General features: G+C 41.9%; 1 protein-coding gene across 6 annotated transcripts in view; it reads right to left on the bottom strand.

Moving 5' to 3' along the window:
- nfia (nuclear factor I/A) overlaps positions 1–20,530 on the bottom strand; it is a 181,461-nt gene that overhangs the window by 22,363 nt on the left and 138,568 nt on the right. For 4 of the 6 annotated variants that reach the window (XM_051375612.1, XM_051375608.1, XM_051375611.1 and 1 more), the window contains exons 4-7: positions 18,373–18,447; positions 7,890–8,007; positions 4,145–4,272; positions 3,232–3,282 (exon numbers count right to left, since the gene is read on the bottom strand). In XM_051375612.1, the coding sequence (XP_051231572.1) occupies positions 3,232–3,282; positions 4,145–4,272; positions 7,890–8,007; positions 18,373–18,447 (372 nt within the window). The remainder of the gene's footprint in view (positions 1–3,231; positions 3,283–4,144; positions 4,273–7,889; positions 8,008–18,372; positions 18,448–20,530) is intronic. The other 2 variants (XM_051375613.1, XM_051375609.1) reach the window with 1 other exon arrangement.

Genomic DNA, 20,530 nt, shown 5'->3' on the forward strand with positions numbered 1-20,530 from the left:
AGGATGAGGAGCGGGTCAGCGGCAGCGAGTTCTTATCTTACAGTTTTAATTAGGAGGTGGGAGGAGGTGGGAGGAGCAGGGGGAGGGGTTTGGTTTGGGCGGGGTTTGGACAGTAAGGAGGGAGGGGGCCGACAGGTTGAGGGGCTGCAGGGGGCCACAAACAACTTTAGTTTGGGTGTGCTTCATTTTAAATACAAAATATATTCAAATTAATTTAATTCCAATTTTATAATAATAAAACATTAAAAATAAAATATTAAAAATGTAACAATATAAAAAAATATACTCATAAATAAAATATATAATTTACAATAAACTACAGACAAAAACCTTTGTAATAAAATAATACAAATTTATCAATATTTCTTTTTTACGGAAGCTCTGACAGAAAATGAAATTTAGAAAAAATAAAAACAGAATTTTATTTTAACCTGTTTTCACACGTGGGAAAAATCTTTTTCAAAGATTAATAAAAAGAAAATAGAAAAATTAAAAGAAAGTTTCACTTTCCATTCAGGGCTTCCGTAGATTGTTATGATTAAAAAAGAAAAGAATTTTAAATTTCTTTTTCAGCACAAACTAAAACACCTGGGGCCTCATGTACTAACGTTGCGTACGCACAAAAATCGTGCATACGCCATTTTTCACGTTCACGTTCGGATGTACTAAAAGTGAAATGAATGTGAGAATGTGCGGTCCTCCACAAGAGCTTCATTGCCGGCGTACGTACATATTTTTTGCTTATGTCAGTTGTCAGTTGGCGACACTCACAGGCGGTGCATTTAAATTGCATAGCCGAAATTAACAATTGCTCTCGGGACAGTTGCACTGTATGCGAAAGTCATTATTATTTATCAATCAAGCAGTTACACAATTTTAAATCATTTGCAGATTATTTGTGTTAAGGGGTTATTTACTGCAGCGCGCAGTCCTCTACTGCGTATGGAGGATAACACTCGAATTATCTTTAAGCTCTTGGCATATTTATTTAACAGTTAACAATGAAGTGCGGACCGATGTGCCGCCGTCTCATCAATTTCAATTCAATTCAATTCAATTCAATTTTATTTGTATAGCTCCAATTCATAACAGAAGTTATCTCAGGACACTTTTCAAATAGAGCAGGTCTAGACCGAACTCTTTAAAACATCATCAGCACACTGAACAACAACTAGTGCTCACTGGGACCGTGGTGATGTCCCGTCTTGTACGTACCGTAACCCTTTCACAATACAGCAGTACAGTATATCAGTCTACTGTAATACAGGGACTCCACCACCTGTGGGCTGAAGGCTCTGGCGATGGGCAGATATGTCGTCATATCTGACCACTTTTTTTCAACTCCGCTGCGGTGCGGTTCTCCGACCCTACCGGGTTTACTGCCTGTGCCACGCAAAATAAAAACATTTTTGGGCTCTACCTCCGTCAGCAGCACCTCCAGTTCACACTCTCTTTCTTTTTTTCCTTGCTTTTGCCATTTTCCTAAAGACAGCACTATCGAGGCCTATTTATACTAATTAGCATATTCAAATCGGTGTATTTGAGGGAGGGGACAGGGTGGAGCGCTGTGCTCGTGAATGTGCGCTCAATTTCACGTTGATTGCGATGTACAAAGACAATGTGCGTGGGATTCTGCGTACGCACGTTTTGATACATCTGAATCTTTTTTGTGTACGGAACTTTCACTCTTTCAGTGTACGCCACATTCTAGTAGGAAATCCACGCAAGTCTTAGTACATGAGGCCCCAGGACGTGTGGTGCACCTGAAGGGGGCGGGGCTTATAGTGAGGGGCGGAGGTGGAGTCTGTGTATTTATTTAAATTAATTTTAATAAAAAATGACCAGAATACCAATTTTTTAAAAATAAATAAATAAATACGATATTAAAATTAAAAAAAAAAGAAAAGTAAAGAAATATTTTTTTTCTGCAATAAAATTTAAACCAGAAGAAAAATCATATTTAATAAATTTGAAATAAAATAATAATATTCTAATGATATAAATGATTTATGATACAATGAATTTGTTATTGTCGAGCACAAACTGCTTTATATGGAAACCACCTGGACCAATCACCTGAAGGGGGCGGGGCTTATAGTGAGGGACAGAGGTGCAGCAGGAGGAGGAGTGTGTGTGTGTGTGTGTGTGTGTGTGTGTGTGTGTGTGTGTGTGTGTGTGTGAGTGATGAACAGTTGAAGAGGTTTTGTCAGGTGGAATCGAAGAAGAGTCTGCTCAGCACTTTCTCCTTCCTCACCCTCATCTATCTATCTATCTGTCTGTCTGTCTGTCTGTCTGTCTGTCTGTCTGTCTATCTGTCTGTCTATCTGTCTGTCTGTCTATCTGTCTGTCTGTCTATCTATCTATCTGTCTGTCTGTCTGTCTGTCTGTCTGTTGCTCTTTTCTCATCTTTTCTTTTTCCACTTTCCTTCATCCTCCTCTTCCTCTTCACTTCTCTGCTGTATCATATAACACACACACACACACACACACACACAGACATACAGGGGGGGCAGTCCCTATAAGAGTGTGTGTGTGGAGTCGTCAAACACACGCGCCACACAGAAGCGCACGCACACAGAAGCACACACACACACGCACACACACACACACACACACACACACACACACACACACACACACACACACACACAGCTTCATGCACAGTTTATTTTCATCAACCAATAAATAAACAGCGATGATGATGATGTCATCAGCATGCTGCCAGGTGGGCGGGGTCAGGGTGGAGTGGGGGGGGTTGATGCTGCACCTGTGGGTGCCTCGAGACCGAAAACACTGACAGAAAACAAGGAGAGGAGGGAGGAGACGAGGGAGGAGACGAGGGAGGAGACGAGGGAGGAGACGAGGGAGGAGTGGAAAGTAAACGAGAGGAGAGGTGATGAAACAAGATGACAAGGAAAGAAAGGATGAAAGAAGATTAGAGGAGGTGGGGAGGAGGAAAGGAAAGAAGAGAGGAGGAAGAGGAGGAGGAGAGATCATTGGTGGAGGGGAGGAGGAAGTAAAGGAGGAGGAGGAGGAGGAGGAGGAGGAGGAGAGTCCACCATACTGAATCAGACACGTCACAACACCAAACGACAAAATCCATCCAGGTGTCTAACCCATCAGGAGGAGGTAAAGAGGAGGAGGAGGAGGAGGAGGAGGAGGAGGAGGAGGAGGAGGTGACGGTTTCACAGACACGTACAGAGGAAATAAAGGCGTGTTGTCAGTCTTTACCTTGTCGGGAGATGAATGAGCTAGCTAGAGAGCCACGCAGCTTATATCCAGCTTTCCAACGCGACACGGAGGAAAGAAAGAAAAGAAACGAACAGAAGAAAGAAAAAGAAAAGCAGCGTGAATATACTGAGAGCGAGAGAGAGGGAGAGAGAGGAGAGAAAACCTCAACAATATAGTATTAATGTAGGAGTGTGTGGGTCCCAGCTCGTAGTGCGCGCCACACACACACACACACACACACACACACTCTCTTTAGTTAGCTTTAGCCTGTTAGCTGCTGTAGGCCAATGGAGAAGTCAGGACTCGGCCTACGCCTCCTCTGATTGGTCCTTTTTGTATATCCTGTATATTTACATGTTTAATGTAAAATAACGTGACAAATCTGTTTTTATTTACTGTTTATTTAATGGACTAAACTGTTCAATTCAAGTTTAATACTGTTAAAACATTTATAAAATTATGTAAAATGAATTTGTTTGTGTTAATAAATATACACAATAACCAACACACACACACACACACACACTCAAACACAGGATGTTTACACTGTGTACATACTTGTTACCTACATCCTCTCTCTCTCACACACACACACACACACAGACACACAGACACACACAGACACACACACACACACACACACACGACACACACACACACACGGACACACACACACACACACACACACACACACACACACACACTCCCCTCCCTGCTGTCACATGATGGAGGCTTCGCTCTGTTCCCGTTTCGGAGCGGCGGGTTAAAGTTGGGATGTGTATGAAGTGTGTGTGTATGGTGGAGGAGGAGGGGGGAGGAGCGGGGGGGGTGGAGGGTATAAAGCTCGGTGTTGGTGGTGAGGAGGGTGGGGGTTATTAGAGGAGGCGGGGGGGGGGTAGGTGTGTGGCAGTACCTGGCTCCACGTCGTGCCAGCTGCTGGCCTGGCTGCCACTGCCCGGAGATCGACCCTGACTGGGGTAGTAGGACTCTTCTCCTGGACTGTCCACGTCCTCCTCCATACACTTTATCCTCTTGGCAGAGCTGCACACACACACACACACACACACACACACACACACACACACACACACACACACACACACACACACACACAGAGGGAAACACTGACTTCATTAGAACTTACTAAATACTGAGAACAGCATCATCTTTTCAACAAAACCAGACACAAAGACAGTATTTATAACGGACAGAGCGCCAGGGGCTGTGAAGTGTCTTAAACCTGCGTTCTTTCTAATGACCAGCAGGGGGCGCTTCACTGGTTGCAATAACACACTGATACCATTCAGTCTTATGGAGATTGATTTATTCCCTCAGTAAACAGTTTCCTGATGAGTTTCTGGTCTCAGTCTCTAGTTTCAGTCTTCTTCCATACAGCATGATGTTCATTTAGTAACTGATGGTCCCATTTAGAGTAAAACAGACCATAAAGCAGGGTATGCTTTAGGGCGGGGCTACCTTGTGATTGACAGCTCATTCTCAGTGAGTCCGTCCAGCTCAACCAAACTCAGATCACACCGATGGAGGACGTCACAAGAAGCTTTAGTAAGTCACTATAGGTTTACAGATGCTACAAACCACATGCATTTTTAAAGCAGTTTTAGCAGCTATTAAGTAAAGAATTAAGAATAACCTAATCTAATCACAACAATATACGACATATGCAAATAATGAGTGAATGCAAACAAAAGGTGACTCAGGAAAACCAAATCATTTTAATACATTTCAGCAACTATAAAGCAGAAATAATGAGGACAAACTATGAATTGTGTTTGCCTAACTGCTAAAAATGTGGAATTTCAAGTTCAACTTCCTTCACGTTCGTCCTTTTTGCGTCCTGGTGCGAACGGATATACTCGCTCATGTGCGCTTCAAAAAGACCGATAATGTTTGTTGGATGCCGACGTCCAGAAAAGTTTAATTTCCACTGAAGAGTTCCTTCTGGACCAGGAACTAAACGTAGACCCTGACCCCCCCTTTGGTCAAACTGAAGGTTCCTCAAAGTTCTCAACACTTTCTTTTATTTAAATCTTATGAATGATAAATGTCCTGTATATCGTTGTGGGAATCTTTGACATTATTATCGTCTTGAAGTGTTATGCTAACTTCCTGTCAGACCGTCTGGAGTTTCGTTCATTGTTTAATCAGTTTTTATTACAGCTCTTCTTTATCCTCATATTGTGTATTGGCGGACTTCCCTTAATCAATATTCACTGAACTACAGAGGAGCATCTCTCTGGAACGTTTCCATCACGCTCAAGATCTACATTATCTTTACAAAACATCTCCAAAGGTCGTTAATTAGCAGAGATCCTATATCATATTGCATTGTGGGTCATTTCTATCAAGGGGGAAGTATATTTTAGTACAATATTAGTAACTGGAGATTAAATATTTATTATTAGTAGTAAGTACAGTACAGTAGTACTAACAGTAATTAGCAGGAATATATCAATATTAATATAACTGGTTAAAGTACAGTATAATAATAATAATAATAATAATAATAATATATTTATATATAGCGGGAAAAATACAGTAAAATACTGTTAAATTGTAGTGATACAGGATTGTTCTATATACTGTAAATTGTATTACAGTACAGTTAAATACAGTAAGTTGCTGTAAATATACGAGGAAATAGTTTACAGTGTACATTTCTGTTAATACTGTATTTTAGCTGCTTGAATGTTGCATCACACAACTCTTTCTTTCTCTTTTTAAAGTCTGATTATATTTAGGATATATTAACCTCGTTAATGTGGGACGTACAGGCGAGCCTCCCGTCTTCTGCACCCGTCGCGGAGTTTGAAGGTTGTTTAAACGCAGCGAACGGCTGGAAGTGTGTGAGCTGCATCGTTACTGTACGAGCGATGGAAACTGAATCTTAACGAGGATTAAACATGAATCACTGTTCATGTGTCACACTGAGACACTACAACACACACACACACACACACACACACACACACACACACACACTCTCATTCACCAGATGTGTTCGTTTAAAGGAGGTTAAGACAATTCAGTGCGTGTGTGTGTGTGTTTGTGTGTGTGTCTGTGTGTGTGTGTTTGTGTGTGTGTGTGTGTGTGTGTGACCTGCCTGTACAGTGAATGTATATGTATGAATGAAGACTCTTTAACATCAGTTAAGACTTAAAGACTTCCATATGGAGCTGCTCCTGCCTCGCAGCAATGTGTGTGTGTGTGTGTGTGTGTGTGTGTGTGTGTGTGTGTGTGTGTGTGTGTGTGTGTGTGTGTGTGTGTGAGTGTGTGAGTGTGTGAGTGTGTGTGTGGGAGGTCTCTGGAGAGGTGTGTGGAGTCAGAGAGGAGAGAAAAAAAAGGACACACACACAGAAACACACACTTATCTGAGTCAGTGGTTCACTAGTGTGTGTGTGTGTGTGTGTGTGTGTGTGTGTGTGTGTGTGTGTGTGCGCGCGCGTGCTGCAGGGCAGGTATCTCAGCAGACAGACAGACGACTCTTGCGACCGCATCGATTTAACAGAAGAGGTCAGGGCAAACCCTGCAAGCCTGTGTGTGTGTGTGTGTGTGTGTGTGTGTGTGTGTGTGTGTGTGTGTGTGTGTGTGTTGAGTGTGTGTGTGTGTTTTTTTTTTGTTGTTTGTGTGTGTTGTATGTGTGTGTGTGTGAGTGTATGTGTGGATCTGTGTGTGTGTGCTGAACATAAAGCACTCTCAGTGAGGACACACAGCTGTGAATATGTTGTATGTATGACTGATTGTGGACCTTTGGTGGACGTCTGTCTTCATCCTCTATGATCTTTGCGTGTATCTATCTATCTGTGTGTGTGTGTGTGTGTGTGTGTATGTGTTTAGGGCTGAAACGATTCCTTGAGTTAATCCAACTGTGAACCTATTGTGACGCCCCCCACTGGTTTGTGGAGAACTGTTTTGAAGCCTACAGTTTGTCGTTATGGTCGTCGCCATGGCAGTTTGTTGGAGCCAGCGGAGGTCAGGTAAAGCGAGTTGAGCTGCTCTCATTGGCTGCTCTTGGTTTGGAAACAATGGCGGCTCTCCTGCTCACACAGGATCTGGTATTCCAGATAAACAGTAAAATGTGTTTGTGAACAGATCTGAGAACAGAACAACAGAATCTGGATCCATATCTGATCAGCACTGAGCTGGACAGACTCACTGAGAATGAGCTGTCAATCACAAGGTAGCCCCGCCCTAAAGCATACCCTGCTTTATGGTCTGTTTTACTCTAAATGGGACCATCAGTTACTAAATGAACATCATGCTGTATGGAAGAAGACTGAAACTAGAGACTGAGACCAGAAACTCTTCAGGAAACTGTTTACTGAACTCATACTGTCGAATGCTTTGTTCTCTAACTTTACGTTGTTGAGGCACAACAAGTTGAGCACTTTTTGGGGGTAAAGTAATGTCCCCGTACCTTAATTTAGACCCTGGTCCCCCTAAAGGTTCTGAGTCCCTGGGAAACTAATTCAGGGTTCCCACTGTATAAGTGAATATTTTCCAGGACCTTTCCAGGACCTTTCCAGGAGTTTTATTGATAGATCAGCACAGCGGTCGAGCACATATAATTTACCGGTAGCCCTCCAGTTGAAATTAAAAACTTAAATGAAGCTCCTGACGTGTGGACTGGGACTGTGTACCTGGAGGAGGAGGTGCTAGGTAGCGGTCTCCTCATGGCTCCTGGACTCATGCTGTAGTAGGAGGAGCTGTCCAGGTCGGCCAGGGAGAAATTTGGACCGGTGCCGGCTGCGATTGGTGCTGAGAGAGAGAGAGAAAAAGAAAGACAGGAAGTGTTAATACACACTTTACAGTACACATGATCACTTTTATAAGGATCCCTCCTGTGGTTCTGGTCTCCTTCAAGGTCCGGGAGGCATCTGGATCAGATGTGAAACAACTGGATCGTACAATATGGTTGTCTCCTTCTGGCACATAGTATACACTCTGGGCTTTTTCTAGGAATTTAGGGCTTTTAGCAGCATTCTGTGAAGTTTATATTCTACAGCTGACCCTCGTACCTTTGGGTCGGATAAATAAACATAAATAAATAAACCAGAACTGGAACCACTTTATGTTGGGGAAGGTCCAGATTATCATCCAGGTACAACCAACCCTCGACCACACATAGTAAACTGTAAAATATCTATTATTGAGCAGTTTGGGCTTGTTACTCAAAAACGTTACTTTATTACTCACAACTTGTTACTCTTTTAAAAAGTAATGTCATTACTCTCTGCCAAGAGTTATTTGACTTTTCTGCTCCACCACACAGAATCGGTGACGTCACATGTTCGCCTCGGTGTAAATGTCGCCCTTTAAACGCCTCAAACTAATATTATTACTGAAATGTATAAGTAATTAGTTACACTATTAGTTACTGCAGAAAGTAATATTATTACTACTTCAGTTCTCACTGCCGGCATTTTGGACCCGTTTCAGAATTTGCTCGGACCTTTTCCATCTGCTGACAGTTGGTAACTGATCGGCTGACTTTGCTATGAGCTGATTGGCTGTAGAAACCATCCACATATAAAAAGATGTACCCGCAGACGGAGCCAGAGTCGGTTCAACTGAAATAAAACCCTAATGCGAGGAATACAACAGACTTTAGAGATTGGGGGACTGATCGGGAGCTTGTGAAGACTCATCCTCTTCCTCACTTTAAGATCACAGATATATGTGTGTTTATATGGGAGTCTAATGGCCGCATACATTATGTAACAGCTGTAACGGAGCAGTCAGTGCGGGACATTAGCATCTATGAACAAAAACTTTTCTTCCTTTCTCTCTTTTCTTTCCATCCCTCTCTGATCTGTCCATCTTCTGCCATTTACCCCCCTGCTCATCGCTCTCTCTCTCTCTCTTCCTCTGCCGATTCTGCACAAAGGCCTGCAAGGGCTTTCACTACTAAAGGAGAGAGAGAGAGAGAGAGAGAGAGAGAGAGAGAGAGTGAGAGTGAAAGTGAGAGAGAGAGTGAGAGTGAGAGAGTGAGAGAGAGACAGAGAGAGAGTCGGCTCTTTGTTGTCAAATGCTTCAATTTGAAAATCCTGCTGAACAAAGGCAGCAATCAGCTTCAAACCCGGACATCCGTCTAGCCCCAGCCTCCAGTCCCCCCCCACCACCTCTCCATCCCTCCTCTTCATCGCTTTATTGACAGAGAGCATGATGGCGTGATGGGATGAAAGAAGGAAGAGGAGGAGGAGGAGGAGGAGGAGGAGGAGGACTGACAGGACCTGGTGGGTAGTTTTCTGCTGAGCTCAGCACCGTGAGCTCGCTCTATCTATCTATCACTCTCTCTCGCTCTCTCTCTCTCTCTCTCTCTCTGCCCTGCAGAGATAGTACTGGTCTGAGAGAGCTGCACACACACACACACACACACACACACACACACACAGGTCCAGTATGTAGTAGTTTCCATGTGCAACCGATATCAAACTGTTGTGTTCTCTCCATTTATTGCACATCGATATGTTTTAATATTTTAACTAATGATCAGCTCCATTAAAGGTCAGCAGGATGATCTGTTAGCAGCTCCTGTTAGCTGTGTGCTCATGGACGTACAGACAACCATCCCTTCATTACTTTCACACATTCATTAATTCTCACATTCATTCATTCTCACACAATTATTCACGTTGGAGCAGAGATAGCGATGGACACAGGAATTCACACTGAATTTAGAAATATGTGTTTCATGTCTGCGTGATCAGATCTGACTGAGTGACTCTGAGGAACTGCAGCTGCAGGTACAGGTAGGATGTTTTTAGGGGGAACATTGTGCTTTAAACACAAGCATCTACACTTGAATCTGAACCTGAATCTGAACCTGAATCTGAACCTGAATCTGAACCTGAATCTGAACCCGACCCCATCCCTGTTCCTCTCAGCACCAATCGCAGCCGGCACCGGTCCAGATGTCTCCCTGGCCGACCTGGAGAGCTCCTCGTACTACAGCCAGCTCCAGGAGCCCCATTTCATTCTGTGGCTGTAATGGACACTGCAGCCTGTAGGGGGCGCTACCAGGACTTTAAACTGTTAGTCTTGTTTTATTTATAACTTTATTTATTAATTTTCTGCCAGTAAACAACAAACAAGTGTGTGTGTGTGTGTGTGTGTGTGTGTGTGTGTGTGAGCTGGAGGAAGAGTTGTGGCTGTTTGCCAGCTCTTCATCGTTACTGTCTGTGATGATTTCAGGTCATTTTCTGTATAATTCTGCTATTATCACCTCATTTAAATCTCTTATACATCCTGTTCATTCGCTGATGTTTACAAGCTTTTATTGATTTTGGACTCAGTTAATGATTCACTCTGATAACCTTTCTCATCCTGCTGTTGCTTACATTGTCATTTTGCTCTTGTTTACTTTTAATTTCTATTTTTCACTTTTCTCTCCACTTATTGTTGGAACAGCTGAGGTTCCTCTGAGGATCAATAAAGGATCAATAAAGGATCAAATGATCTTTTATTGCTTAACTGATTAAGTGTAAGAGCAGCTGTAACAGTCGTATTATTATTATTATCATCATTATTTTTATCATTATAATCCTGATTGTTGTTATTATTAAAATTGCCACACATCTTTGTTGCCATTTGTGCCGTGGTGCCCATATGGGGTTGGCACACCACCAGCTGTTTGTGTGTGTGTGTGTGTGTGTGTGTGTGTGTGTGTGTGTGTGTGTGTGTGTGTGTGTGTGTGTGTGTGTGTGTGTGTGTGTGTGTGTGTGTGTTGCCAGGGGCGACAGAGGGCAGGAGGAAGGAGGGATGGATGAGTTTGAACCATGCAGGCCTCCAGCTTTATTCATCTTTTCATCCCAGCATTGCTCTGTGTGTGTGAGTGTGTGTGTGTGTGTGTGTGTGTGTGTGTGTGTGTGTGTGTGTGTGTGTGTGTGTGTGTGTGTGTGTGAGTGTGTGTGAGTGTGAGTGTGTGTGAGTGTGAGTGTGTGTGTGTGTCGGGTGGGAATGCCTCCAGACGAAGGTACTAGAAGGTGCCAAGTGGGTCATCTGCCTTCTTATCTGTTTGTGTGTGTGTTCTTTGTAGAAGTGTGTGTGTGTGTGTGTGTGTGTGTGTGTGTGAGTGTGTGTGCAGTGGGAGTGTTATGCCATCATATCAACTTAATCCCCAAATCCCTACGTCTAATATCAGCTCTCCTGACACACTGGGAGAGGAAGTGTGTGTGTGTGTGTGTGTGTGTGTGTGTGTGTGTGTGTGTGTGTGTGTGTGTGCACGCGTGTGTGTGTGTGTGTGTGTAGATGAAATTTGTATCAGTGCCAAGGTGTGCCCCTGGCACACCAGTCACGCACCAGTGTGTGTGTGTGTGTGTGTGTGTGTGTGTGTGTGTGTGTGTGTGTGTGAAGCAGATTGAGCTTGTTACAAGTGTCTATGAAGATCAAAGTGTGTGAGTGCTGCAGCTCATTACAGTGTACAGTGTGTGTGTGTGTGTGTGTGTGTGTGTGTGTGTGTGTGTGTGTGTGTGTGTGTGTGTGTGTGTGTGTGTGTGTGTGTGTGTGTGTGTGTGTGTGTGTGTGTTTACTGTATTCTGACAGTGAAGCTGCTGCAGTGAACCAGGAAGTGTCCATCTACAGTGTCTCAGGAAGGAAACACTGGATTATACCTGATGCACGCTGTGTGGCTGTCACATGACTCCAATACGTTCACCACTGTGTCTATCTTCACTTGTCCTATCAAAATAAAAGCTTAGAAATCCCCCCAAATATCTGCTGTTTAATTATTCTAATATGAGGCAGTGTTTCTTGCATCCTTTAATTTTAGTTGAGTTCATTTTGTAACTACATATATACTGTGTCACTGTTCATGTTTGTCTAATTCTTATTTTTATTTCAGTAATAAAACACCTGCTTTTAGTTTTATCTTTAGTTAACAGTGATAACCAGACACGGGCACTGAACCCCCGGCTGTACGCGACCCACAGCGCCTACAGACAGTGTTTAGTGTTGGTCCCTCAGGCTGCTGGAGCCTCACACTATCTGCTCTGTGTACACGAGGCCGGTGAGTTGTATCAAAGCAGACCTACAGAGAGAGAGCTGAAGAGGAAGTTTGGGGGAATTCTGGGAAAAAGAGTGAAAGAGTTTAATGACAGACGGCAGAGAGAGAGAACGAGGGATGATTGAGGAGAAGTCAGAATCCAGTCTGCAGAAATACACTGAACTGACCAATTACATTTAATACACGGCTGCTACACTAACCTATACTCTCTCTATCCCTCCCTCCCTCTCTCTCTCTCTATCCCTCCCTGTCTCTCTCTCTCTCTCTCTCTCCATCTCTCTCTCTCTCTCTCTCTTTGTGTGCTGCTTTAATAGGATATTGATCGACAGAGAGAGATTCGATTGGCCTGCCAGTGAATTGTGTAATGGCTGCACAACGCCAAGGTCACCCGCTGTGTGTGTGTGTGTGTGTGTGTGTGTGTGTGTGTGTGGAGGGGGGGGGGTATTGAACAGAGCACACATACCACCCCCTCCACCTCCCCACCGACCACTTCTCATCTTCTGGTAAGCTATAGGCTTCAGTCACCCCTGCAGACCCCCGTGTGTGTGTGTGTGTGTGTGTGTGTGTCTGTGTGTGTGTGTGTGTGTGTGTGTGTGTGTGTGTGTGTGTGTGTGGTGTGTGTGTGTGTGTGTGTGTGTGTGTGTGTGTGGGTATGTGTCTGTGTGTGTGTGTGTGTGTGTGTGTGTGTGTGTGTGTGTGTGTGTGTGTGTGTGTGTGTGTGTGTGTGGGTATGTGTGTGTGTGTGTGTGTGTGTGTGTGTGTGTGTGTGTGTGTGTGTGTGTGTGTGTGTGTGTGTCTGTCTGTTCACTCTATTAAACAAGATCACTCTCTCTCTCTTGCAAACACACAAACACCAGCATGTGCAGCACAGGAGGTACACACACACACACACACACACACACACACACACACACACACACACACACACATAACTGTATATTTAAGTTCACACAGATGCAGTCAGAGGTTCAATTCACTCTCTTGAACACTCGAACAGTTATATCTTTGTAAAGTGTAAATTCAGATATCAGAGATTTGTCTTAATGATCTTTGACCACATAAGAACCAGGAGGACGTTATGGTTGTACTGAGCATGTGCAACAGAGATGAGATAGAAAACAGGACGTCTCACTTGTTCCAGAATAAAAGTATGTGTTAAATCCAGAATGGTATTGAGTTTCTCTCTGCTGAGATATAAATATGGTGTCACATCACATCTATAAGCATGTGTGAGACAGACATGCACCGTATGTACGTATGTGGCGAGCACAGTGTTAAGATATTTTAACGTTAGCAGAAGTGGTGCCAACGTTTTGCTAAGCTACAAAATAAATGCAATAAATAAGATAATAATGTGATATTTCAGCATCCGTTTGATGGGATTATTGCAGTTAAATCACATCCCAATGTGTTCTGTTTGGGTTCAAACTGCTATAAATCACACAAGTTAACCCGAGAGAGTAACGCAAGGAGAAAAGTTTAGTTTCTGTTGGACGGCTCTCAAGACTACAATACCCAAGAGCCTCAGCTGCTGTTGCTCAGAGGTGTGAATCAAACCTGGTCGCCATAGTTACTGAATTCATCTACAATCTGAAATAAAACCTATTTCATTCACTTTGAGCTCGATCTCATCAGTAATAAGATTTAAAGTGTTTTACAGCAGCTCGTTTCTCATTGTCTTCATTTATCATTAATTCAAAGAAATCCTCTCTAGTCAGCAATTTTACAGTGAATGCCTCACATATATGTACACAACACACACACACACACACACACACACACACACACACACACACACACACACACACACACACCATTCAGGTAGATTAGCTTTTAACAACCTGGAATAGCTAGCAGGTCAGCCCCCACCCACACACACACACACACACACACACACACACACACACACAGTGGACTCTCCTGCACTCTAATCTATAAGTGATTCTTCCAGAGCCGCATCGCTGCAAATCTGCTGACCAACACACAACACACTACACACACACACACACACACACACACACACACAGAACAGAGAAAGGGTGTGTGCATCTGTGAATACATTTGTGTCTGCCTGAATGTGTGTGTGTGTGTGTATGAATATACCCTATAGAGTGTGTGTGTGTGTGTTGCAGCTACATTAAACCAGCTCCACACACACACACACACACACACACACACACACACACACACACAGATTTCTAACTCTTTATCTTCCTCCAGTAGAAATATAAATATTAAAGGAAATGTTTCATACACACACTGTCACATTTATCCTTTAAATACCAGATCAATAACAGTATTACAGCATGACTGCAGTGGTACCACCGGGTTCGGGCCCTTTCTTTAGGTCAGGTTCAGACAGAATCTTTTACATATATGTCCAATGTTTAATTAATAATGAATGTTACTGTAATTAATGAGAGAATTTATTTGTTTTGAAATATGATATATATATATATATATAAATAATTCTTCTTATTATTATTTTAAGTGGAAATTTGTGTTTGGGCCCAAAGTGCTGCCATAGGTCGGGCTCGGGACAGAATTTGATTTCTTTAATAAATATTAGTTTTAGTGATTTTATCTGTTATGTTTACATGTGAACTGAAGTTTTACTTACTCAAGTAATCGTTGTTTAACTTTTAACTCCTGATAGTTTGATTCTCTGTCTGTATTCTGTATTTTCATCATTTTAACAATCAGACTTAATAATTATTATTATTGATATTCTTCTTTCTGACAGAGTCCCTTTTTTATGCTCTATCAGCTCTTTGGCCCCTGTGACCCCCATGACCCCCGTGAGGCTCTGGCGAACCCTAAATATAAGTTTGAATTACAGAAACTAGTGGGTCAGACAGGAAGTGATGTCATGACACAAAACTAAACAAAGTTAAACAGACGAGAGTGAAAGTGAACCCCGAACGGAAAACAACAAAACCCAAACAACCAATCAGATACTGGTGTGTGTGTGTGTGTGTGTGTGTGTGTGTGTGTGTGTGTGTGATTAAGTGACTATGCGTGATAGCGTTTGCATGCGCAGTGGCGTGCATCTGATGAAGCAGGGATAAGAGTGTGTCTGGTGTGTGTGTGTGTGTGTGTGTGTGTGTGATCGATGGCTCTTTGATCAGGGGTCTCTGTGTGTGCTGACAGGCACTTTACATCTCCTATTGTTAGCGGTGGGCGATCGACAGACTCATATAGATCCCACTGCGCTCTCTGTCACCTCTCTCTCTCTCTCTCTCTCTCTCTCTCTCTCTCTCCTGCATGTCGGCACTTTTTAAAGGTCACGTTCGTCCCTCGTTCTCTCTTTCACTCTCTCTGTCTCTCTTGTCCTTTCTGTCTATCGCGCGTCCATCTCACCCCCCCCTTCCACTCTGCGGTCTCTTGATCGCCCCTCCCATCTCCATATTTCCTCATCATTAAACGAGTTCAGAGAGAGAGAGAGCTCATTGGTTACAACCGATGATGTAACAGCTCACAGATGATGTCTCAAACTATCACAATGTGGTAAATATTAACGTTTTACACACTGTAAAAAAAAGTTATGAAACTGAATTTCGAGGCAACTGTCTTGAACTCCAAGGTTTAAATAACACCATAACATTTAAATAACAATGATAATTTACTTCTGTAGAAAAACATGAATATTTAAGTTCTATATTTCAACAGAATATTCAAATTCAAAGTGATTCGCAACTATTTAATTTCAAAGCACCATAATAATAAAAACCAATTGGTTTCTAAAACTTAAAGGGACAATGTGTAGGAATTTCTCCCATCTAGAGGTGAAATTGTATTTTGCATTTAAACGAATAGTGCTCTCTAGTGCCTCGCGTTTTCAAATGCGTATTGTAACTACGGTAGCCGTTATGTACCAAGAAGCCTACCTGTGGAGGAGAAAGCAGGCAACTTCAGCGTCCCTTTGAAAGTCTTTCTCCTTCATTAGCTCTTTCCATCTGGGAAAAGCTACCCCGATGTTTACCCTCGTTTTTTGAATTTGCCGCTCACGTTGCCTTTTTAATTCCCTTTTGGCTTTGTTGGTGACGAGGATTCCTTCTCCTGTGGCTCGGCATAGGTATGATCCTCCATTATTAACTAAAGTGCAGTGCAGACTTTCAAATGTGCCTCTCACTGATCTCCTTCTCCGTAATAGCTGGTTTCAGTCACGTGACGCTGGCTCTGAACGAGAACGCGTTGTGGATTAGTGAGACAGGTAGCCTAGTGCTTTATGTCCCTCTCGGCGATTATAGTTTTTCAAAATGGCGGAATGACATGGAAGCCTCCGTGGACTTGCCCGTCTAATGTATATACAGATAAGAAATTCTTCACTTACGAGGATAAGTCAGATCATTGGCAGAGGTAATTTTACACCAATGAGGACACATTTATGAATGAAGACTTTAGCTAATAAAATACTGACAACACTACACAATGTCCCTTTAAAGGTCAGCAGAACTTTTTTAGTTTATTTCAAAACCTAGCAGTGAAATTTAAGTTTTGAGTTTTAAGTAAAACTTATAAGTTTTTAAATAAACGTAACAAAAGTTTGGCCAACTTATAATCTTTTTTTTTAGAAAAACTGAAATCTTTGAGTTTTATAAAGAAAAAAGTCTACATTTCAAAAATTGTTCACAGCTGTGAAACAAATACAGATGTTTTGTTTCTAAAACTTAAAGATTCATGTTTTTAAATAAAATAAAATAATCAACATTTTTACATTGTTTCATGATGACAGACAGTCAGTGAGTGTGTCTGTGTCCAACTCTTCCTCACAGGTTAGTTAATGACAGACAGTCAGTGAGTGTGTCTGTGTCCAACTCTTCCTCACAGGTTAGTTAATGACAGACAGTCAGTGAGTGTGTCTGTGTCCAACTCTTCCTCACAGGTTAGTTAATGATGTTACTGAGTCAATGTGAGCAGATTGTGTCTGTAGATTGAAGACAATCAGAGTCTCACTGATGGTGGAAATAAAGGTTTAATTATTAATTAATTACACTTAATAATTATTAATAATAATAAACTTAATAATAATTCCCATAAACTGAACTGACCTACCTTCTAATAATAAACCTTGGAAACAGCAGAAAGTAACGCAGTCAAAGGTTAATGAAATTACTACTTTACACTAATGTCACATTGGACAGACTGAAGAGTCTGAAGGACAGAAACAGGGACATACCTGTTGTATCTGTCACTCATCAATAACTTTATTTTTCATAGATAATAATCCAACAATGTAACATAATCGTCAAAATATTAGTGCTGTCAGTTAACCGCATTATTAACGGCGTTAATGCAAACCCATTTTAACGCCGTCAATTCTTTTATCATGAGATTAACGTTCTTTTTGTGAGATTAACGTTCTTTTTGTGAGATTAACGTTCTTTTTGGCCTAGCACACAACTAGTAACGTTAGAAAAACTACAACACCACACCAGAGTGTGATGGCGAGCGCGAGACGCCGAAATGGACGCCAATAATATTCTGAATGGAAAGTTTACTTTTAAAAAGTTGCCAAATGGTTCCATTGACAAGACCAAAGTGATCTGTGTGATACTGAGCTATCATTGCAGCACGTCCAGTCTGAAATACCACTTGATGGCCAAACACACAGCTGATGCGAATTTTCTGCCCCCTCGTCAAAGCCAGGCGACAATGGATGACTTTTCAATAAAAACAACATTTGCACAAAGCAAGCCGATCCACTTTTCCATGTTGATAAGAGCAATGAGAAAAAATAATGGGACAAAAAGAAATCAAGGGACATTTAGAATAGATAAAAATGTGCGATTAATTGCGAGTTAACTATGACATTAATGCGATTAATCGCGATTAAATATTTTAATTGTTTGACAGCACTAATAAATATATAAATAAATATAAATATAGAGTGTCTGTCAGGTTTTGTAGTGTGTTTACTGTGTGTGTGTGTGTGTGTGTGTGTGTGTGTGTGTGTGTGTGTGTGTGTGTTCATTAAGCCGAGCAGTGTCTGGTTTGCTCTGGAGGAATTACATTAGATCCACTATCGATGACAGATCTGCAATCCAATCACTGCTCTGCCTCGCTCTACCGAGAGAGAGAGAGAGAGAGAGAGAGAGAGAGAGAGAGAGAGAACTTACTCTGTGAGACTCGTACTAGCTCGGCCACCGTGAAGACGCCGGGCGTCACAAAGCTGTCCTGAAAACCCAGATGACCTGAGAAAGAGAGAGAGAGAGGTTTAATTACTACATATTGCTTGATTATATCAATTATAGTGATCATATTATCACACTATTGGCTGTACAACTGAGTTAATGCTGGTTGATAACAGTATTACAGTGTGTAGTAGTAGTACCAGCAGTACTACAGAATTCTTACTTTCTGCTTGTTTATATGTATAAATAACTGTATATATTGTTTTCTTGAATAAAAATATTTGTGTATATGTACATTATATATTCTCTATATGTGCAGCATGAAGGAGCTGATTTCTGTATAGTAACAGTTGTAGTACCATCAGTAGAATCAGTAGAAGCAGTAGGTGTATCAGTAGTTATAGCAGCAGTAACAGCAGTTGTGTATATGTATATAATGCTCTTATTACTGCTGCTGTTACTGCTATTACTGTTGTTACTGCTGTTACTGCTGTTACTGTTGTTACTGCTGTTACTGCTGTTACTGTTGTTACTGTTGTTACTGCTGTTACTGCTGTTACTGTTGTTACTGCTGTTACTGCTGTTACTGTTGTTACTGCTGTTACTGCTGTTACTGTTGTTACTGCTGTTACTGCTGTTACTGTTGTTACTGTTGTTACTGCTGTTACTGCTGTTACTGTTGTTACTGCTGTTACTGTTGTTACTGCTGTTACTGCTGTTACTGCTGTTACTGCTGCTGTTACTGCTGTTACTGCTGTTACTGTTGTTACTGCTGCTGTTACTGCTATTACTGTTGTTACTGTTGTTACTGCTGTTACTGCTGTTACTGTTGTTACTGCTGCTGTTACTGCTATTACTGTTGTTACTGCTGTTACTGCTGTTACTGTTGTTACTGCTGTTACTGTTGTTACTGTTGTTACTGCTGTTACTGTTGTTACTGTTGTTACTGCTGTTACTGTTGTTACTGCTGTTACTGCTGTTACTGTTGTTACTGCTGTTACTGCTGTTACTGCTGTTACTGTTGTTACTGCTGCTGTTACTTTTGTTACTGTTGTTACTGCTGTTACTGTTGTTACTGCTGTTGTTACTGTTGTTACTGCTGTTACTGCTGTTACTGCTGTTACTGCTGCTGTTACTGTTGTTACTGTTGTTACTGCTGTTACTGCTGTTACTGTTGTTACTGCTGCTGTTACTGTTGTTACTGTTGTTACTGCTGTTACTGTTGTTACTGCTGTTGTTACTGTTGTTACTGCTGTTACTGCTGTTACTGTTGTTACTGCTGTTACTGCTGTTACTGCTGCTGTTACTGTTGTTACTGTTGTTACTGCTGTTACTGCTGTTACTGCTGCTGTTACTGTTGTTACTGTTGTTACTGCTGTTACTGCTGTTACTGCTGTTACTGCTGCTGTTACTGTTGTTACTGTTGTTACTGCTGTTACTGTTGTTACTGCTGTTGTTACTGTTGTTACTGTTGTTACTGCTGTTACTGCTGTTACTGTTGTTACTGCTGTTACTGCTGTTACTGCTGCTGTTACTGTTGTTACTGTTGTTACTGCTGTTACTGCTGTTACTGCTGCTGTTACTGTTGTTACTGTTGTTACTGCTGTTACTGCTGTTACTGCTGTTACTGCTGTTACTGTTGTTACTGCTGTTACTGCTGTTACTGCTGTTACTGTTGTTACTGTTGTTACTGCTGTTACTGTTGTTACTGCTGTTGTTACTGTTGTTACTGTTGTTACTGCTGTTACTGCTGTTACTGCTGTTACTGTTGTTACTGCTGTTACTGCTGTTACTGCTGCTGTTGCTGTTGTTACTGTTGTTACTGCTGTTACTGCTGTTACTGCTGCTGTTACTGTTGTTACTGTTGTTACTGCTGTTACTGCTGTTACTGCTGTTACTGCTGTTACTGCTGTTACTGTTGTTACTGCTGTTACTGCTGTTACTGCTGTTACTGCTGTTACTGTTGTTACTGCTGTTACTGCTGTTACTGTTGTTACTGTTGTTACTGCTGTTACTGCTGTTACTGTTGTTACTGTTGTTACTGTTGTTACTGCTGTTACTGCTGTTACTGTTGTTACTGCTGTTACTGCTGTTACTGTTGTTACTGTTGTTACTGTTGTTACTGCTGTTACTGTTGTTACTG

This window comes from Dicentrarchus labrax, unplaced genomic scaffold (genome assembly GCF_905237075.1).
Source record: "Dicentrarchus labrax unplaced genomic scaffold, dlabrax2021, whole genome shotgun sequence".
Taxonomy (NCBI): Eukaryota; Metazoa; Chordata; class Actinopteri; family Moronidae; genus Dicentrarchus; species Dicentrarchus labrax.